Raw genomic sequence first — 22,706 nt, 5'->3', positions numbered from 1 at the left:
TCAGAATTCACTGCCCCTCTGAATTTGATACTATTTGAAATATTTCCTCATTTGTCACCAGGCAAATTGGATTTTCTGTTACTTGCAGCCTTTAGAAATATCCTAACTGAACATTCTCTAGGCCCATATGGTACTGTATGGAAAGCCCAAACTTCGTCATTGCGTGGTAAGGATTTGTAGTGACTTAATGTGGATGCTCTCTTAACCAAATGGGCAAATGAGAAAATCTGGTTCTCATAAATTGTAGGTCTGAATCAGCAGAGCATCTTGAAACTTATAATTAATGGAACACTTTTTGAGATAAACTCTAGTGTGCATATTATGTATATATCAGGGAAAGTGTGAAGAGAAAGAGAGAGAAGAGAGAAGCAAATAGAAGGGAAAAGAAAGGAAGGAAATGCAAGAGAAAAGGCATTTACTGCACAGTATTCCTTCAAAGCTGAATTACTTTATCCAAATGAGCACAGCGGGACACATTATATTTAAACCTTGTAAACACTTTATCTAATATGCGTTACCAGATGCCAAATATCTTCTGAATTTTAAGTGGTAACATTTGAAAGAATGAAAGTTTAATCAGTTATTCTGGACTGAAACACTAGATTAAGTGAAATTTAAAAAGTCAAGACCATTAAGAGGGATTCCAAAATAGGTCAAGTGACATACTACCAAGAAAATTTTAGGATTCAGAAAAGCTGATCTAAATTGAAAAAGATTATAAATAAGGTTTTTTTCTTTCTTTCTTAAAAAACATCTTTGATCCTAAAAGGCACTTCTGGCCACATTTCTTAGTCAAACTGATGGTTGAGTTATAACATGCTAACAGGATGGCTTTTTCATTAAACATAATCCTTTCCTGAAATTTAAACAAAATCTAAATTTAATTATAAAATGCAAAAGTGTATAAACTTTTAAAAGAAAAGAAATATTACATAAGTTCATAATTAAAGTAACTAAAACAACATTGAGCTGTCTGAAGCTGATGAACTGTAGCTCCCGTAAACGCTATCTGATGATTCAGGAAGAACGAAAATCCTTACGGGGTCCTGAGAGCACACGGACTTTTGGTGAGTCAGTTAGTTTGCTGGCTGGTTACCTATTGCATTGCAAAAGAAAGAAAACCCAACGAACAAACTAGAATGCAAGGTATACTATTGTTATGCTCAAAGCCTCAATCAACTTCATAAAATGGTCAGTACTAAAATTTGGGGGCAAATCTGTTTGTAATTCTATACACGTGTGTGTTTACAAAATTTTCTATAAAATAGAAAGTGTGAGAGACACTGTCCTCCAGTCAAAATTCTTACCGTTCATGATTAGGAAGAATTTACTCCAGGTTGTTTGAAGTCCAATACGCTTGAAAGTAAAACTCTAACTGGTGTTTATTTATTTGGAATCTACTGCTTAATTCAATGGCTTCATTAATTCATTAGAGCAAAAAATAATTGGTACCTTTTTATTATCAGGCCATAACTACTCTCTTTGAAAACTTTAAGTAAATGACAAATTTAGTTTCTTCACACTCATTCAATTTTCCATTCAGTGTCTAAGTAATTTAATGCTCATTGTACCAGTCTCCTGCTATCTGACCGTCTGTTCTAAGAGCACAGCCTGCTTTGCGGGTACCTAAGAGTTTATCTTATTGGAGGGCCATTAACAAAGAACAAATCAAATCCCATTAATGGTTGTGCTCAATTAGTGGCAGGTGTTTCAGAATTCATGGCATACTGCCCTCAGTTAAATGGAAGCTACTGTATCTCAACTTTGACTGGAGTTTACTAGGAACTAGAAAATTGTGTGATACTTCCATGATTATGGGCCACGGAGGGACTCTTCAATCATAATATTATTATAAAACCATTCTTAAACACCTTCAATCTGATCTCATATTGTATGCATGTTATATATTATTTTAGCAAAAATTATAAACTAGCAATTTTTTTCTAGGTCAAAATAATTTCTTAACATTAGAAATACTAAAATGTTTCAAGATTCTTAGCAGAAAAAATCAAGTTCAATTACTATTATCAAGGACTGATTTATTATTCACTTATCTCAAACCAGTGTTAAAAATTTGCTACCACTATTATTCACTTCTTTAACAGCACCAATCTCAATAACATTTTACATTTGCCAAGTCCTTACTATTTTCTAAGTCCTGACCTAAATATGTTCCATTTCACTTAACCTCATAACAACACTGAGTTCCCTGTCAATCCTTCCTAGATTACAAAGGAGGAATTTGAAAAGGAATTTACAAAGGCTAAGAGGATTGTTCAAAACACTCAGTAAATGGCAGTGACTATTTCAAACCCAGATCTGACTAATTCCCAAATTCATGTTCTTTATTGATTCTGGCATAGCATTTTCCTTTCTACTTCACAACTAGATGTTTCTAAAATAATATCCATTGTAAATCTACAAACTGCTATCAGATTATCACAAAAATGTATTTATTGTCACCTTCTCTAAAACTTTGACTAGCTTCCCACTGGCTATTGAATTACATGAAATGATCATGCGTACATTCAGACTCCTCTCTGTCCACCCCCACCCTCTTGTCTTGCACTCACGTAGCTGTTAACTCTTCCTCGATCCACTTCAACGGCTTTGTTCCTCCCTGAGCATGTTCACGCTTTTCCCTCTGCTCTGGTTTGCTCTCCGTCATTCTGGCTTTTGAAATCACGCCTCCTTAAAGGCCTTTCCCAAATATGGCCATCTTTCTCATGAAATCTTTTTTAACTCCGTCTACCTTCCATTCTTCAACCTCCGCCAATTTCTATCACCTTACACGTGCCACTTTTCTTAGACTTTCCATCCACTGCCCTGTTGATACCAATATTATTGCATCCGTTATTTAAGTAATGTGATGTCTTGTCAACAAGTTGAATGTGGACACCTCAGAACTGTGCCTCATATGTTTCTACGTCATTTCATTCTTATAGAACTTACTTTGAGGTCTATATTATAAAGACAAATTCTAATAAAATGAAAAAATGATTTGGTAAGATACATTCCTCCATAATACTTATTACGTTTTTTACAGGCTGGTTTGATTTTAGTTGAGTTACTTTGAAAAATCAGAGAAGAATTGGCAGTGTCAATAATTGCATAAGGACTAAGATACATTACTTTAAAAAAATTTGTTTTGCGGAGGATGGGGAGAAAAAGTCCTAAACTGGAGGTCAGTCTCCAGTAGTTACTTGAGTAGTTACATTAACTAGGGTGACCTTATGATTTATTTTCCAAACTGAGATAGTTTTGAGAGATAACAGGATAACTATAATTCAACCAGGACAGTCTTAGAAAATCCTGGTCCCAGTTACTAGCTGTGTGATCTTAGGCAAGTCATTTAATTTCTTTGGGACTCAATTTCTTCATCCAAAGATGACAAATTTGAACTAAACATTTGAGGGGCTGGCCCCGTGGCTGAGTGGTTAACTTCCAGTGCTCTGCTGCAAGTGGCCCAGGGTTTCGTTGGTTCAAATCCTGGGCTCGGACGTGGCACCGCTCATCGAGCCATGCTGAGGTGGCGTCCCACATACCACAACTAGAAGGACCCACAACTAAGAATATACAACTATGTACCTGGGTGCTTTGGGGAGAAAAAGGAAAAAATAAAATCTTAAACATTTGAGATTTCTTCTGGTTCTAAAATTTGTGAAAGCTGTAAAATATTTAATCTGCTATAAAATATATGATGGTATTGAAAATTTATTCTATTTTCTTGTTAATACTGTACCATATATTTTGCATTTTGGATTTTAAATTCGGGGATGTGTGAATGCAGGAAATGTTAGTGGCAAAGAGTTCTCAGAAAATGATAAAATTTAGAAAACTATTAGTTGGAGTTAAGGATAGGATTCTTTTTGGATTAACTGGAAAAAGTTTCAGTAGCAATAAAAATTTAGTTAGTAACACAATAGCCTGTTATAGATTAATACAGGTATTGAATATAATCTTCAGGTTTGAAAGAGGAGTTCTATGGGAGAGGCTTTGGAAATGTCTAGAACAACTCTGGTAGATAAGAAATGGGAACTGTTCCAGGGAATATGAGTATGGAAGCAGATATGAGAAAAGGATATATGACTGTTTGGGGATGGGTAAATTGCATTAAATGTTTTAGATCTTTCTGGATCATCAACTCTAAGAGTACTAGAAATATACTCTCTTTAATGCATTTCATCCAAATTAAATATTAGCATTGATTTAATTTTGATTTTTTTATTTTCATGTAGAAATCAAAGTCCCCCTCCTACCCCCAAAGTGGCTTCAGAGGTGTGTAGTCTGTTTTCACACTGATTACTTTAATATCTAGAAGTTGTCTGCATTTCTGAAGTTATCTAGAGATTATCTCAGCGTCTTTATGTAGCATTTTTATGCAGTCATCCTGTTACCTCATCCCAAATGCCAGGAAATTGCCTGACCAGATGCAGATAAAAATATTACACACTGTTTTAATGCCATTATTTGAATTTCAAAAAAGAGGAAATGATCCCTAATTGTAGATTCAACTGTTATTTGCAGGTGCAAAAGGGAAACTTGGCTGCTTCATTTAATAACCTGTTCCAAGAGTTCTAAGGTAAATTAAAAAGATAGTAAAATTTAATAAGTGCCTGATTCACCTAGGTGTTGCCCAGAGAAGTTTATGAGTCCTTCAGGGAAGGAGCAGTGCACGATATTAGCAGAAGTCACTTCTATTAGCTAATCACACATCAGAAAGGTGTAAAGCTGTTTCCTGTTTTAAGATATCCTTGTTTAATTCTTTATCTCTTGCCAAGGAAATGATTGAAATTTGTTGTTATTCATGGCCTGGGTTTGGACGACTTAAGTGTTTCTAACACTTGCCTGCTCCATATTTCTACTCAAATAATTTAGCTTTTGCTGAGAGGGATATTTTATTACTGTGGGAATAAAATAAAGAAACACGGGGATTAAATAGATTATGTGTCTTGGTCTCCTACATTCACTGATTTTTAGGTAATTTCTTCCTTCAGCTGTTGCATCAGGAAAAAAAGCAGTGAAAAAGTGCGTTTCCATGATTGATTATATGCCGGGATAAATCCTTGGAGAGTAGAGCTGTTTTCTTATCAGATTCTTCAGTTTCAATAGCCTGATATTTTGTTGAACATTCCCGTACATTTTAAAAATCTTATATGAATTGGAAGATAATCTTTTAGGTGGAGAACACAATTTTTTTCCTTAAATTGAATTATACTTATTGTGAACTTGTCATGCTGCATCTAGATACCATAGTTTTGATTTGGACATGGGTCTTCCTTTTGCATTTAGTGTGAACTGACAGTCTACACATGCCTCTTTGCTTTTATCCAAATGCATGCTTCAAGTACAACAGTCGGAATGAAATACCAACATGCGGCTACATCTTTACAGAACTTTCTACAATGTTTAGCTTCTTCTTATGATCTTCTTAAAATGTAGTAGAGATTTCAGTAAAAAAAAAAAGACCATCTTACTTAAAAACAGAAACAAAGTTTAGGCAAGCTTTTTTTAAAATAATTTTTGAGGTTTAAAAAATTATATAGTTCTTGAGAAAAGTTAAAAATTAAATAGCTAGGCAGTAAAGCCAACACTAGAATTGGAAGGCCAAGATCCACACATCTCACATACACCTGCTGTGCCAGATTGGGATACACATAGCCTCACTCTATAGGGCACACATGTGCACACACACACATTAATCAGGCCTGTTGATTTCTATTTGGCCTCTGAAATCTATGTTGAGTATTCACGCATGTATCTCAGTATTTCGTTTCCTTATAATTACAAAATAAATGGAAACTATCATAAGTTCCCTTAGACAAGAACACTCAAACACAAGTTGACAGCAAAGAGTTATTGGAGAGGTGTTTACAGAATTTGAGTTTCTACTATTTAATGGGGCTATGGTAATTATTTTATAATAATAAACATGACAATTTATTCATCATATATGCTTTACTAAACATTATACCAAGCACTTCAACTTCATTTTCACATTTATTCCTCACAGCAAACCTGTGAGATGAGCACCATTATTGTCTTTATTGTGCAGATGAGGAAACTAAGGTTTACAGAATTTAAATAATTTGTTCAAGGTCATAGAGCTAGAAAACAACAGAGCTGGGTCAGTAATTTTGGTTTACCTAACCTAGCTTTTTTAATACACCCTATTAAAAGTATGAAAATTCATTCAACCCTGTTGCATAATCTTCTTTCTGAGCATAATGAGTTCTTATACTGTCTTATTATGTTTCTTAATATAAAGAAACCTGAGTACAATCAAATCATATAATCAATTAAAAAATCGAGATGTTTTCCCTGCAATTTTTCACAATATAAATAAACTTCACATTCTAATCAAATTACTTTCATAATCTATCCTTTGAATGGACTAAAAATAGAAATAAATATGTTTGCTTTTTAACAAATACAGTGCTTTTTAACAAAGACAGCAGACAAAATAAAATAATAAAAACTTTGACAAACGTTATGCTAAATATGCATTCGACATTTCAGGTAAATCCATCTGAAAGAAGTTGTGAAATTAATTTAGAAGCATGGTTTAACAATTTTAATGTTTCTTCTTTCTTACATTCAATATTCTGGCTAGGTATATGAGTTAAAAAGTATGCTCTCCAATAAAGTGGGGTTTGTAAACATATTGTTTATATTAAATGTCTGGTGTTTGGCACTGCTGTTCAACATAAACATCTGGATTTTACCTCAAACACTTAGAATTGTTGCAATAGCAATTTTTGAAGTACTCTAAGTGAGAAAGCACATAAAAACAATAAGTTTGATATGAAATAGAAGAAGGGTTTAGGAGTAGGAGTTAGGAAAAATGAGTGAAAATTGAGAAAAGTGGTGCATAGGTCTGGGTCAGAGGGACAAGGTCAGAGAGATGAAGAGAAAATCCTTGGAAGGTATGTAGAGGATGACTGGAAACAGATGCGGCGAGCAGTCAAGGGAGGGGCAGGGAGAGGAGATGAGTCTGAAGGTTATTTATCCTTTAAAGAATGAGAAATAAAAATTATACGGCCTTCTATATCCAGAGGGAAAGATGGAAAAGAATATTTCTTATCCACCTTTGAACCTAGTGTGTGGACCACAGGGCCAGGTCATTGTTCTTCACAAAAATGGAGTTAATATTAATATCTACTGAAAAGGGTTGTTGTAGAGCATTAAAAAAGTTAATGCATATAGCAAGGACTGAGTAAATACTGCCTGTTATTATTACCATCATAATTATTTCAACATATCTGCATTTGCCATTCCCGTTTGCTATGAATAGAAATATTTGGGAAGTAGAGAGAAAAACAGTAAAAGAGTAATGGAATCATCCTGATCTGAGACACTTGTGATAGCAAAGGTCTAAATAGATATTTTCACTTTTTGTTTATACTTTCAATGTAATGTTTCAGGAAAAATAGCAACATTCCTTTTAAAGTATTACAGATAACATTTGCAAGAGAAAATATTGCAGGATTGTCTCTTATAGGAAGAGTTTTTAGTTTGTACATTTTAAAACAAAAGATATTAACTAGGTAAATAAGATAACTAAAAGTTAGTTTATCTTCACTTATAGTTAGTTTGTTTTCTCCTGGGATTATTTGAAGAAATATTGGAAAAAAACGCTGGAACTCAGACAAATATCTTTTAATCATAAAATAAAGGGCATAGAAGAATTAGATTTACCTCTTAAATGGAAGATCTTTTGAAAAATCATCTAAACTAGTGGAAATTTGGGTGAAGACATTAATAGTAGTTTATTGAAAAAAGTCCTCTAAGCTTATTTTCCAGTAAGCAAAAGGTCATGAAATGCTTATACACAGTAAATTATAGGCTACTAAAATGTTACCTGTCTTCGTGACAATATTTTAGTTTGTTGTCATGATGAGAAAGCTAATCTCTTGCTTTTGGAAAGAAGACTAATATTGCTAGCTATTTGCCAGATATGATATTTTAAAATATCCTATTTCGTTCTTATCTTAAAATGATTAATATTATGCCATTATCAAGTACACAAAGCTATAGAAATGTTATATATATGCGTTAACTAGCTTAATGCATTTGGAACAAAATCTGCATTACTGAAATCTAATCATTTTAGATTCAGACTGCAAGGGGTGTTCTGTCAAGTGAAAAACACGAATCAAGCAATCTGAAGGCAATGTGTAACCTACCAAATTATCCATTGGAGGCTATGTTCTTGATTTTGTATAAGCAAAACATCTTGAATTAGACATGCAATGTAATCAACAAGTCTCTTAATGTCATGGTTTTCCATAAGGCTCTTCCTTGTGTTTGCACAGCTGCTTTCTGGAGACCTGTATATTACATTCCCTTACATTATTGTCACTGCTGTTTTAAACCTAGTGACCATTTCCAGGAAGAAAGTTGCTCGCACAAATGTTTGATCTTACTAAAACTTGACCCACTGTTACTGTGACTTCATTAAAAAGGAAAAAATATTTGTGCAAATTTTAGCCCAATGGATATAGTATAGTATATTCCAATATGTAGTTTCATTCAGTCATTTTGTTAGAAATATTATGTTACGGGGCAATTGATTTGTAGATTGATTTTATTGCCCTTGAAGAAATATCTCATATTTCAATATCAAAAGCTCAAAATAAAATTGATGGGTAGGCCAATAATGATATGAATTTAATACAATATTACATAATTGACTTTTCAAGCATATACACTTTTAATAAAACACACTGAGGCCAATAAACTTTGTATTAGCAACCAGCAGACAATTAGAAAGACACTGCACTGCTGGATTCCTACCTAGGGAGTTTGCAGTCTGAGTTTTCATGTTCGTCTTCATGGTCTCACTTCTGTAGTCGACCATTTCCCCTGCTCATCAGTTACCCTAGGACAAGATATGTATTCTAGAACTACATACAGGACCCTTCTTCATCTGCTTCTAGCCTCATCTTTCTAAGGGTTATCACCTGCCCCTCCTCTTCCAGTGTCCCATGTTACTGCCACAGTGAATTTATCACTGTCTATGAATGTTTTAGGTTCTTCCATGCTTTTGTGCCTTTTCATGAGAAATGATCCTTCAAAAAATCCAACTCGTATGTCACTTCCTCTTTGAAGCCTTACTGGACTTCCCACCTGACGGAGAAGTTCACACATCTCATAAAACTGTGACTGTGAAGATGTGATGCATTCTTGTTTTGACCACAAACACACACACACACATTTCTGTTACTGGAGAGGAACGTGGAAAGAGCCTCAAAGCTTTTTCCTTGTGCTTTTATGCTGAACAAGTTGACGGTGCTTATAACTAACCAAACCAATCTTATCAGACACGACTTTCCATTTGCTTTGGTGTCGGGCATCTCATAGATTCGGTGTACTAACTTTGTTGGAACTCCTGTTTATGTTCTCACACATGTCACAAGTAAAAACTTTTAAAAAATATAAATCTTGGATAAAATGATCATACAGTGTGGATCTAAGCCAATCTCTTAGGGATGATGAATTTTTAAGGCAAATGACCTGGGGAAAATATCTGCAGCATTTGTGACAAAGGGTAGACATGAAAAACACATACTCGATAACAAAAAGATGAGAAAACTTAGTGAAACATAGTTAAATAAAATGACCAAGGACTTAACAAGTAGAGAAACAAGTTTAGCCAAAATTTAGTTGGCATTCAAGATATAAACATTAAAACAGGTGGTCATGGGGTGGAGGTCAGCCAAAGATAAATATTTAAAATATTCTAGAGCCAGAGTTTGCAAGATAGCTAAATGTTGTCTATTACTGATGGGAATATAATTTTTTTCTTTTTACAAATTTACTGGAGGAAAGTTTAGCAATAGTGTTAAAGGTCTTAAAATACAAAATTTTATCCTAAAATTCTAATTTTGGAAAGTAATCTAAAAGAAGCAGAGATGTATAAAAATATTGGTTGGGATAATGCTCTTCAAAGCCTTGCTTTCAGATAATGATATTTGGAAAAGAGTGATGGACTATGGACATTGATTAAAACTATTATTTACGAAGAATATTTGATATCATGAAAAGGTCCATGTTATTTCACCAAACAAAAAAGAAAATGATTAGTATCTCATATTTATATAAAAATGAAGATGCATAGGAACACTGAAATAATATTCACACACAGTAACTTGGTGATGGGATTATGGGTGATTTTTATTTTCTTAAGCATATTCTTTTCTTTCTTTTCTAAATTTTCTACAGTAAATATATATTACATTTAGCACCAAAATATTTAAATGATTAATCACCCACATGTTTATTCTTTTCTTTGCTAGGACAAAAACAAATGAAATTTTATTTTAAGGGGATCTATTACCATACAGTTCTATTAGAAGATTTATTTAGTTGACTAAGTAGATGACCCAAAATAATGCATAATTAATTTGCTTTCTGAAAATTAAATTTAATTTTAAACATACAGAAAAAGAACAATGATGTTTGAAGTTAGCTGCTACAAACAAAATATTATGTGGGGTCAATTTACATATTTTCTGTATTTTCAATATTTTCTAGTGTCCCAGTAAAGTACATGGTGGAGGAGATTGCCTGAGAAATTGTTGAAAGGATAGGAAATAGTTTAATTGGGTAGGATAGAACCTGTCTTCTTGAGCATCAATCACAGCATTTGGATGTTCTCTCATACGAGACCCTGAGATCCTGGGTCATATAACTGAAGAAATCCTTGATTCCTACCCAAAGTGGAACAACGAAGTTGTGTTTGAAAATGCTCTTGACGCAGGATATCTATACCTGTATCTGTAGCCATATCTTTATATCTTTGTCCACATCTATATGTATAAGCCAATTAATGCTTATCATATGTAATCTCTAGACCCTAGTTAGCCAGTCACTGCCTATCAAGAGATAAGCCTGGAAGACTTAAATCCCATAATTTTTCCCAAAGTAAGTAGGGCATCCTTTCTGCTTGTGACATTTAGGTCATGATGTGTAATGCTGTAGTGTAGAATTCTGGGAAGGAGCCGAAAAGTGACTCCCTATTGGACCTAACATTTTGTGTAACAGTGAGCTTCTCTCCTCCGCTGACTCCCATCACACAGGCACCGTAAGCTCCAGCGTTCCCACTTGAAGGAGTTCTACAAGTAGGGAAACTGCAGTCTCTAAATCTAGAATCTTTGCAGCAGGCTTGCGATTTTGCCTGGCAAACCAAGTAACATGAAATGTTTTCTGATGTATAAGGTACCACTCACTACTTTAGAGGTGGGGGGAAATGAGCTGGATGAATGGCTGTTATGATTTGTTTACGATTTTGACAGAGGTATAAATAATTTTGTTTGGGCACATTTTTACAATAGTGGTATCTCTGCTCCTTTGACTGGTGGCTAGTACTCAGACATTGACAAACGGAATTTTCTAATAGTGCTCCCAAAAGACAATTTCCTTTTGTCTTTCCTTCCTTCATCATTTCTACTATATATGATAAATCAGGAAAAAAAAGGAACTATTTTTGTTTTTCTTTGTAGGACTTCTTTTGTTTTAACCTCCTGAATTATTTTCCTTTCAATTCTCCCTCAAAAAATGGACAACATCAAAAGTTTACCATTGCCCAGATGATCTTCCTGTCTCTGGACTGCGACGGATGCTATCACTGTTCCCTGTGGTTCTTCTTTTTTTTCTCTCTTAACAGTGTACTTGAGTGTTTCTCTATTCTAACAACAGCAACCAGACTCCCCTCCCTGATAGCCTTTTCCAACTGTACTTAGTCGAGTTCTTTAAAGTTAGCCTAACTATAATTGTTCCACTGCACACACATTACTCTTTTGGAACTGTCCTCTCAAATAAGTCAGTGAACTCAATGACTTGTCACCACTCTTGAAATCTCTTTATAAGTTGAGTTTATGGAATGTAACTTAAAAAATTACTTCCAGGAATTTTGTAAAATTTCCTTTCACATTTGTTTCTCTTATTGCTCCTGTACTGTGTCCTTCATGGATCCTCCTCCTCCTCCTCCCCACTCTGCCTTCCAAATGTAAGTTCCTCAGAGGTTCTCAAATATTAGGCTCTGCAATCTTCCCTTTTTTGATGCTTTCCATTTCAGTTCCTGAAGCCATCTTTAGTCTTCATTTCCAGAACACTTTCTTCTTTAGTTTGCTGCTTGTTGGTCTGTTTTGTTTTGTATCTGTACCTGGTTTACTACCATTTCTTTACATTTAGACCCCATATGCCCTAATACTCTTTATATTTTTACATCTATCATAATTGGATGTAAAATAGTTCATCAAATTGAATTCCTTATTCATTTTCTTAACAGTGTATTATGAAGAGCAGAAGTTTCTTTGTTTGTTTGTTTTCGTGTTTTTTTGCGGGGAAATATTTGCCCTTAGCTAACATCTGTTGCCAATCTTCTTTTTCCTCCCCAAAGCCCCAGTATATGGCTGTATATCCTAGTTGTACATTATTCTAGTTCTTCTATACGAGTCGCCACCACAGCATGGCAACTGCCAGATAGGTGGTGTGCTTTTGCAACTAGGAAGTGAACCCCGGCTGCCAGAGCAGTGAGCACCCAACTTTAACCACTAGGCAATCAGGACTGGCTCGAGCAGATGTTTTTAGTTTGGGAAAAGTTGACTTCATTCATTTCTTATTTTATTGATTGTGCTTTTGGTGTCACTTCTAAAGATCTATGCCCAATCCAAAGTCACAAAGATTTCTTCCTACATTTTCTTTCAGAACCTTTATAGTTTTAGGTTTTATGTTAGATCTATGACCCCACTATGAATTTATTTTTGTATATAATTTGAGGTATGGAACAAACTTCATTTTTTTTTTTGCACGTGTATATCCAATTATTAAAGAACCATTTGAAAGGATTATTCTCCACTAAATTGCCTTTGCACTTTTTATAAAAATCAGCTATCTATATATGTGTGGGTCTATTTCAGAACTTCTTATTCTGTTCATTTTATCTATTTGTCTACCTTTATTCCAATACCAGACTGTTTTGACTATTGCTGCTTTTTAATGTCTTGAAATCAGTAATGTTGGTCTTCCAACTTTCTTCTTTTTCAGAGTTGTCTTGTCTGTTCTAGCTCCTTTACATTCCAGCTCTTCAGCAGCTTTTCCTAATGTTAACATCTTATATAGCACTGGCACATTTATCAAAACAAAGAAATTAGCATTGGTACAATACTATTAGTTGAACTATAGATTTTAGTAGAATTTCACCAGGTTTTCCATTAATGCCTTTTTATTGATCCAGGATCCAGTCCAGGATACAACATTGTCTTTAGTCATTATGTTTAGATTTCTCCAGTCTGTGACAGTTTCTCTGTCTTTCCATGTTTTTTTGTCACTTTGATACCTTTGAAGAGTACTGGTGAAGTATTTTGTAGAATTTTCTTCAGTTTGGGCTTCTCTGGTGTTTTCTCATGATAAGATTGGGTTCACGGATTTTGGGGAAGTGTACTATCCTTTTTATATATTGTTGGATTTGACTTGCTAAAATTTTGTATGGAATTTTTGCATCTATGTGAGGAATATTGTCCTATAGTTATTTTTAAAAAAATATAATAATGTTTTTGTTTGAATCTGGTATCAGAGCAATGGTTGATTTATGGGACAAATTAGGAAGAAATTTTTCCATCTTTAATTTTCTGGAAGAGAGTATGCAGAATTGCAGAATTCTTCCTTAAATGTTTGGTGGAATGAACCAGTCAAGCCATCAGGGTCTGGTGCTCTCTTTGTGGGAAGGTTTTAAACTCAAATTTACTTTATTTAATAGGAATAGGGATCTTCAAGTTTACTATTTATTTCTCGAGTGAGCTTTGGCAATTTGCACTACAAGAAATATGGAAATACAATGTATAAAGCTGTGTGGGTGCTGACAAAGCAGAATTTAGGAGGGGAAGACATCTGCAGCATTAAATGACTATGTCAGAATAGAAGTAGTTCTCAAATCAATATTAGCTTGCTTCTTAAGCAAGTAGAATCATGGGAACACATTAAACTAAAATTAAGTAGAAGGAAGAAAATAACAGAGGTTAGAAGAGGAATCAATAAGATAGGTACCAGAAAAGCAAAGATACCAAAAGCTGGTTCTTTGAGATCAATGAAATTGAAAACATTTAACCAGCCATAACAGAAAAAAAGAAAAGACATAAATGACAAACATCAGGAATGAGAGCACTGACATTACTACAGACTCTACAGATATTAAAAAGGATAATAAGATAATACTGTAAATAATATTCTACCAACATATTAGACAACTCAGGCGAAAGGGACATATTTTCAAGTGCACATGGAGCATTCACCAAATGTTTTGGAGTGGAATGTCCTGTGAACATCAATTGGGTCAAGTTAGCTGATAGTATTTCTCAAATCTTATATATCTTTACTGATTTTCTGCATGTTTCTACCCATTAATAAAAAAGTTATTGCTATTTCCAATTATAATTTTCTATTTGTTAGAAATGTGTTTTAAAAAGGGAGTAGAAGGAAGGGGCAAAGAATATCTGTGAACTGAAAAGGGAAATGAAAGATCCAAAAGAACTAGACATACAAACTGCCGCCTTTCTTTAATTACTAGGCATTTGTATTTCTTTTGTACAAAATTTTTCAATAATTGCTAATTTTTGTAATTGGATGTTTGTGTTTTTATTGAATTGTTAGAGCCTAACAATTCAATTATACCTAAAGTATCTATGGTCATATATATCCTGTTAAATGTTGGTATTTAAGAAAATTCTTGATCCATATGTATTGACTAAGTAAAGATTGACTTAACTGAACTTTCTGAATTTTAATACATTATAGATTCTATTAGGTTTTCTATATTCTAAATTGGGTTTTGAATCATATAGTAAACATACAGAGATCACTTAATTTCTGCCTTTTCAACAGTTATGCACTTTTTTTCTGTTTCCTTTTTTGGTACATTGGCCAGATCTTCCCAAACAACATTAAATTGTAGTAACGGTAGTTGATATGCTTGTCCACTGTCAGTCTATACTGGGAGTAGCCCATATTTTAATAGCAACTGAATTATTTTATTTTGCTTTCGGATACATGTTTATTTTCATTAAATAAATAGCTTTGTCTTAGTAATTTAGTGATTTTTATGAGGAATGGAGGTTGGATTTTATAAAATGACTTTTTTGAGCATCCATTAAAATTTTTTTGTAAATTATGAGCATGACAAATTGTAATGTTTCCTAATAATAAATAACCATCACATTGTTTGAATAAGATCAAGTTTGTGACTTGATTATTACATTATTGTGATGTTAATTGTTTTATTTTATTTAGAATTTTGCATATGGTATAAATGATATCACTTTATTATTTTCCTTTTGATTTTGAACTATTTTGTCATGTTTTAATGTCGAATTATGTAAAACAGTTTCACAGAACAAATTCAGAATATTTCTATATTTATCATATTATCAAAATGTTCATATAATATTATAAATTTCTCTTCATTGAAAGTTTGACTATAAAAAGCTCACAGTTTAACTGTAAAAAGAACTTTGGCAAAGACTATTTTGTGAGTCAATTCTTTCATAAGTGGTATTCATTTTTTTCCATGGTTAGAGCTTCATTCAAATTTCCACCACTTCTTTGCTTATCTTTAATATTTATGTGCATATAAATAGCAAAACATATTCTTTGAAATGACAATGTCATTTGTTGAAAGTCTGAAAGTAAAAAAGTTCAGAAATGTTATTTTTCTCTGGTTTTTGTCTTAAATAGATTCTTGTTGGTTCCATTTGTTTTGAATTCCTTTATTCCTCTCCATATGATGGCAGGATTTCACAGTGCATTCTTCTCTTTTTGTTCTTCTTTTTGGTTTTCATTGCATCTGTGTGCCAGAACTTGGTTCATCCTTTAATGTTTCACTTCTCAGTGTGATTTTGTGTCAGACGTGTCTTTTCAAATTAGCATCAAGTTATGCATTTTTAAACTTTCTGTTGAACTTAGGAAACAGAAAAATACACATAGCATAAGTGTTAGAGCTCAATTATCACAAAGTGAATTCACCCATAGTCATCATCCAGGTTGAGAAACAGAACATTATCACCATCCTCAAAGCTTTGTGCTCCCTCCTAATCTCTACTCTGCAAACGTATTACTAGCTTGACTATTAACACCATAGTAAGTATGAACTTATTTTGTACTTGCATACATAAAAGTTTGAAGCATTTTTGTAATACGATTCTTTTCATTCATCATTTTATATGTGAGATTCATCTATGTAGTTGCATGTTCCTAGGTTTTCTGTTTACTTTCATTGTTTTTTGGTATTTTATTGAATGAATATATCACAATTTATTTATATATCTGCTTTTGATTATCAGTTAATTCTACTTTGGAGCTATTATGAATAATGCTCCAATGTACATCCTAGTACCTGTATTTCAATGCAAATATTTATGCATTGAATGCCTGTTGGAATGTACCTAGGAGTGGAATATAATATATATATGTGTATATATGTATTATATTGACTAGTATATCATATACACTTGTATTATATATGTGTATTATCATATATCACATATATTTATTATATATGATATATGTATATATGCATTACGTATATGTATTATATATGTTATATGTATATATGTATTACATATATGTATTATATATGTGATATGCTAATTAATCTGCATAATCACCAGTCCTTGGCTTTGTCAGTTTTCACTTTATTTTAGCCACATTCTGACAACGTGTAGTAGCATCTCTCTGTAGTTTAAATATACACTTCACCAGTTTCTAATGAGGCTGCCTTTTTTCATATGCGCACTAGCATTTGGATATCCTCATTTGTGAAGTGCTTGTTCACGTATTTTGCCCACCATTCTAATTACATTATTTGTCTTTTTCTTAGCAACATGCAGACGTTATCATGGATATGAGTCTTTTTTAAGATATGTGTATTATAAGTATTTTTTCACATTCTTTGATTTGCCTTTACACTTTCTAAATATTTCTTTTTCCTGATTGGGAGTTCTTGATTGCAATTTACCAATTTTTAATGGGTAAATTTTATGGTCCATTTAAGAAATCTTTGCTTACCTCCAGGTCACGGAGTTATTTTATATTACCATTGAGAAGCTTGTTAGGGTGCCACACAATATACAGAGGGGCGTACTGTTCCCTCCACTCTTTAAAACATTGGACTTTGTCAAATCACACCACACAAAATCTAACTACAAAAAGTAACTTCAGTGTCTACTACGCATGCAGACATAAGCAAAATGAAGGAAATGCCTGGATGAGCAGCATCTGTATCTCCCCAGCAAGAGTTTGCTCTTGGATGTCTGGCAGAGGAGAAGGAAGAGAGTGAGTGAATTTGTGTGGGCAAGATACATAGACGATAATATAATAATACATTAATCTAGATGAGATGCCCCTATATCATAATCTGAAATCATGGAATTGAGGAGAAAAAGGTGAATTAAGATATGGAAGAGGTAAAATCAACAAGTCTTGGTGTTGAAATAGTTTTGGAAGGTGAAGCTGTCCCAGATGATTTCAGAGATTCTGAGGTAGATGACTAGGTTTTAGGAACCAAGATAGAAGAAGAAGAAAAGGAAGATTTCTCTGGAAACAGAAATAACTTTATCGAGTTTTGCATGTTTTGTGTTTGAATTGTCTTTGGGACTTTTGGATAGAGAAGTCTGATGACTATCTGGAAATCTAATTTTGAATCTAAAGAGAAAACCAGGACTAAAGACAAAAGATTGGGAAGCTATTGGCTTGTAAATAATGTTGTTGATACTTGGAGAATTTCAGAAAAAATGACTCAGGACTTGAAAACCAGTGAATTAAGATACCAATAACATATATTTTAAAATAAGTGTAAAGAAGATTCAATATGTGAAAAGAGACCTTGACATAAGAGAAAACATTCTAACAGTAACAGAAGCGATAGTAAATTAATTGAGTATTTGGCTTGTATGATGAATAATTATGCCTATCAGGAATTGGGTTGGTAAGTCATGGAAGTGTAGAAAGAATCATGAAACCAAATTCTGACAGTTCTCATTCTTCAAGGTCCTTAAGGCCAACGATTTACTTGACTAATCCCAGGGTCTGTTGCAATCACTTTGTTTGTTTTGTCATATCATGTGTCTTAGCCTTAAAATCTGAAAAATAAACTCTTGACCATGAAAAATGCACTAAAATAGTGTCATGTTAAACTATTAGTTGCATTTAAGAAGCGGACTATCCATCTTTCCTGAGTGGTGAATGCTTGCATCACTCTTGGCCCACTACAAGGTTCTGGTTTTTGTGAAGTTTCTGTAGTTCATTTATAAATCCTAAACATAACTGATACGATTACTTAGGAATAGAATGAAAATAGGAGAGAACTGGTTATATAATTCTTAGAACTACATTGAGGTGAGAGCAAAACAAAAGACTTCAGTGAAGACTTGGAGAGAAATAGGAGAATGAATGGAGAGAATCAGAGTAGAGAGAAATAATGGGCATGCATGAAGACGGTAGTTTTAAAAGGTAGTAGTAGTCGGCAGTTTCAAAAGCTGCAATGGTGACAAGAACAAGACTGAAAGCATGCAGTAGACTTTCAACTAGAATTATAGACTTTTGGAAGTAAGCTAAAGGTGATACTGATGCGTAATTCAATCTGAATTGAAAACCAATACATCAGAAGAATTTCCATTTCATTTATCTCTGAGATTCTCTTATTTCATGCAACAAACCTATCACAGAATTATTATTTTTTTTTTTACTGAAGTAATCATTAGAAGAGTATGAGAAATAGCTATTACCTTTTATTGAGCATCTTTTATATCCTGGGCACCATTACACATTTTATATATATTATCTTTTTTAGTCTTTCACTCAATGAGTTAGAGATTATATATATCTACTTTACAGATGGGCAGCTGGGGCTTAGAAAGTTTAATTCAAAAGTTACATACAGGGGGCCTGCCCCATGGCTGAATGGTTAAGTTCACGTGCTCCGCTTTGGCGACCTGGGGTTTCACCGGTTTGGATCCTGGGTGTGGACATGGCACTGCTCATCAAACCTTGCTGAGGCAGTGTCCCACATAGCACAACCAGAAGGACCTACAACTAGAGTACACAACTATGTACTGGGGGGCTTTGGGGAGAAGAATAAGAAGAAAAAAAAAAAGTCTCACAACAAGAATAAAACTATTTAAAAAAAAGGTCACATACAGAGTAAGTGGCTGAGATTTAACATAAAGCCTGTGCTCTAGTCATACAACAAATTGTCTGAGAAAACTAATATCCCTATCGTGATCTCTTCTGAACTCTCTTCACTATTTTGTTAACAGGCGTTATTTCTTCAAGAGAGAAAACTCTAGGAAACTAAAGAGAAGAGAGAAGAGAATCTCAAATGGTGACGGTTTTTTTCAACCTCATCTACACCTCAATTTTAAGACATTTTATAATATTTAAGAATTAGCAGAGAGGTTACAAGATAGAAATTAGAAACTACCAAAGACTGTTCATTTAAAAGTATCTATTGTCCATGAAATCCAGCTGAAAGGCTCTATCAGTTACTAAAACATCCCTGGAAGCCAACTGCTTTCAAAAAGACCTCTACCACTAGCCTAAGATGGTGCCACTAGCATATTATGATCAACCCTTTGTGCCATTAGCACACTCTTACCAACTGGCCACAACCAACTCATTAACACCTCAATGTACGGGTGAAAAACTAAATCAACCCAATGACCAATCTGTGGTCAGAGTTCAATCTCATAATGATAACCCTGCAGCTCCTCCACTAAACTCCAACCAGAAGGTGCAGAGATCCTCAATATTGCCCTCTGCCAAGTCTCAGGACACAATTTCACCGGGCTTCTACAACAGGGTTTTAAAATCACCATTGCCCCACTCCGAACGTCAGGCCACACCTTCATTAAACCTCCCCTGGAGAACTTCATTGCGGCCTAATCAGAGAACCCTGAACTCACCTTTTTTTCATCCCAAACCTCAGACGACATCTTCGCTTGACCTTAAGAAGACATCGACATCACTGGAGCCCAGTCAAACAGCCTTGAGATCACAATTACCCTTCCCCAAAACTTGGAAAACATCTTCCCCAGACCTTTGCTGGACGTCACCTTCACCGAAGTCTAATCAAAGAGTCTCCAGTTCATCATTATCCCCCTTCGAATATCAAGAAACACCTTCCCTAGACAACCTGTGGACATCATCTTCTTTGGGACCCAATCAAAGAGCCCTTAACTCAACATTACCTCACACTAAGACTGAGAAAACATTTCCATTGAACAGTCTTTGGACATCTTTATTAGAGCACAACCAAAGATCTTTGAGCTCACCATCACTGAACTCGATACCTCAAACAAACAACGTGCTTCACTCATCACCTTCAATGGAGCCCAGTCAAATGGCTCTGAGCTCACAGTTACCTGACTCCAGACCTCGGACAATACCTATATTGAGCTCTAATTCCAGTATTATGGGCTTATCATTGTCTAATTCAAAATCGAAGCTGTCACCTTTACCACATTCTGTCCACCAGACTCAGAGTTTGCCACTGTTCCGGCCCAAACCTCGGACGATGCTTACACTTGATCGTGACGTCAGGACTCTGAGCTCACCAATTTGTCACTCCAAGTTTCAGAACACCATTTCACCAAATGACAAATACAGAGCCACAGGTTTATCTTCTCCTTATCCCAAACTGAACGTCTCAGGTCGATCCTTATCAAGCTCCACACAACGCATCAGGAACAAAGCTGCTTCAACACTGGGCTCCAGACTCCTGAGTAAGAGCAGTTTTGATTTTCGTGCAAAGACAGAACCAAATAAAGAAATTCCATGGACTTTAGATTATATTTATCCCTGCATTGTTAAAGGTGGAACTATCCCTGATGATGTTCTCAATAAAATTGTCAATTCTCTCTCCAAGAACAGGATCCAGAGGGATCTCTCTAGGCAGATTCTCTTTCGAAGGATGAGGGGAAGGCCCAATCCTCATCCTGGTCCCCGCCTGTCATCAAGCTATGTGGTTTGTTTAGCTTGTGCTTCCTGCATAAAATCTCAGTGTAACCATCTTACAGGAAGGAAAGATCCTCGTAGTGCAACACTGTTTGTCATACCAACACCTGAGCCTAGTTCTGAGGGGAAAATAAAGGTGAAGTTAGTTCTTATCCTTTGCCTACCACAGACTTCTTTCTCATCTTGTCTCCCATGCCCTGTGAAAGAAAATCAGCCAGAAGAAAGCTCTGAAGACAACTTTGAAGAAGTGGAGAAGATATCACAATTTTCCCCTCCATCTGAACCTGATATTACCCAGGGGTTAAATATGAAGACAACACGGCTGACAGTAGCCCGTGAAAACAAAGTTGTAAGCCAACAGCCCCAAGCTGTTGACTGGCTGCTTTATGTTAAGAAAAGTAGCAATTCTCTGCCAAAGCCCCTGCTCTCAACCTCTTCCTCCTCCACATCCTCCTCCTCATCCTCCTCTTGTTCATCTTCTTTTTCCTCCTCTTCCACTTCACCTCATCCTTCCAAAGAGTCTACCACATCTACCCTCTCAGGTTGTGTGTTCACTAAGGTACTTGGTGATCACAAGTTGCCTCCAGGGGTTTCCTGGCTTGAGTTTATATGTAGTAAAAATCACCAGCCACTTCCTGGAAAACCACATCCAAGTCAATCACCACCTCCCCAAATAAGGCCTGTGAGGAGTAGCACCCCAGGAAAAGGGCCAAAGGGGTCAAAGATACTGTTCAAACTTTTCCAGACAAAGTCTCAAAATGAGAAAAGTCTTGATTAAATTAACTTTTTTTAAAAAGAGATTGACCTCTTAGTTCTTTGAAACTAGAGTTTGATTTCCTGTTATACTTATTAAAATTCTTAGTAATAATTGTGTGACTCTATTTTAGCTTATGAAGCACCTAGTTAAGGGGAACTATTACTCCTAAGTCTATTTTCTAGATAAATAATAGACCATGATCTCCTAGGAGCCAAAACTGACTCCTATGTTCTTAACCAAAAGCCTGGCTTATAGTAGCCACTATATAATCATTATTAGATAAATTAATCATAACCGACCATAGACCAGAAATACTTCATCTGTCTTGCCCTGAACAGTATCTAGCTCATTGTTATTCTCTTTCCTCATAAGACATGATAATGACAGTATCCTTAAGCCATTTTATGCTAATCTATTTCCCTATCTCCAAAGAAAATTCAGATCATGTTCAACAGGTAGGAATAGATAGAGAGAGGATTCTCTTCAGTTATGTGTTCCTAGGGAAAATTCTTCTGTGCTAAGATCTCACACTCTGAAGTACAATGATTTATTCAACCTTAGTTAACAAATCTCAGGATATATCCAAATATCAGAATAACTAACTGGTACAGATAACCCTACCACATGCTGACTGTGACAATAGTTAAATTATGGTCTCTAAAGTCACCTGTTCATTACTTCTATCTGTACAGCCAAAATGGGTTAATAAAAATGTTTAAAGAATGTTTTTGTTTCACTGGGTCTACTGGTAACGGGCAAGGAAGGGAGCTGTCTTACCTGCTCACCTTAAGGGATCATCTCTATCCCCTGGGGCTAGAATTAGTGTCTCTTGCACACACCGTTGACTCAGAGTTCTGCCTCTCCACCCCACATCTTTCTGATCACCAGACTGCATGCTGGACAGTTCCAAATGGAACATTGCATAGGCATCTCACACTCACAT

General features: G+C 34.8%; 1 protein-coding gene across 7 annotated transcripts in view; it reads left to right on the top strand.

The window, feature by feature from the left end:
- The window catches only part of CSNK2A2IP (casein kinase 2 subunit alpha' interacting protein), a 112,459-nt gene extending 89,973 nt beyond the window's left edge, over positions 1 to 22,486 (top strand). For 4 of the 7 annotated variants that reach the window (XM_070597351.1, XM_070597352.1, XM_070597355.1 and 1 more), the window contains 2 exons: positions 4,528 to 4,582; positions 19,311 to 22,486. In XM_070597351.1, the coding sequence (XP_070453452.1) occupies positions 19,595 to 21,784 (2,190 nt within the window). In that variant the 5' untranslated portion in view covers positions 4,528 to 4,582; positions 19,311 to 19,594 and the 3' untranslated portion in view covers positions 21,785 to 22,486. Of the gene's footprint in view, positions 1 to 4,238; positions 4,279 to 4,527; positions 4,583 to 19,310 lie in introns of all 7 variants that reach the window. The other 3 variants (XM_070597350.1, XM_070597354.1, XM_070597353.1) reach the window with 2 other exon arrangements.
- The last annotated feature ends 220 nt before the right edge of the window (positions 22,487 to 22,706 follow it).

Source organism: Equus przewalskii, chromosome 27 (assembly GCF_037783145.1).
Source record: "Equus przewalskii isolate Varuska chromosome 27, EquPr2, whole genome shotgun sequence".
Classification (NCBI taxonomy): domain Eukaryota; kingdom Metazoa; phylum Chordata; class Mammalia; order Perissodactyla; family Equidae; genus Equus; species Equus przewalskii.
The sequence above is the reverse complement of the archived record's forward strand: the minus strand, read 5'-3'. Positions and strand labels throughout refer to the sequence as shown.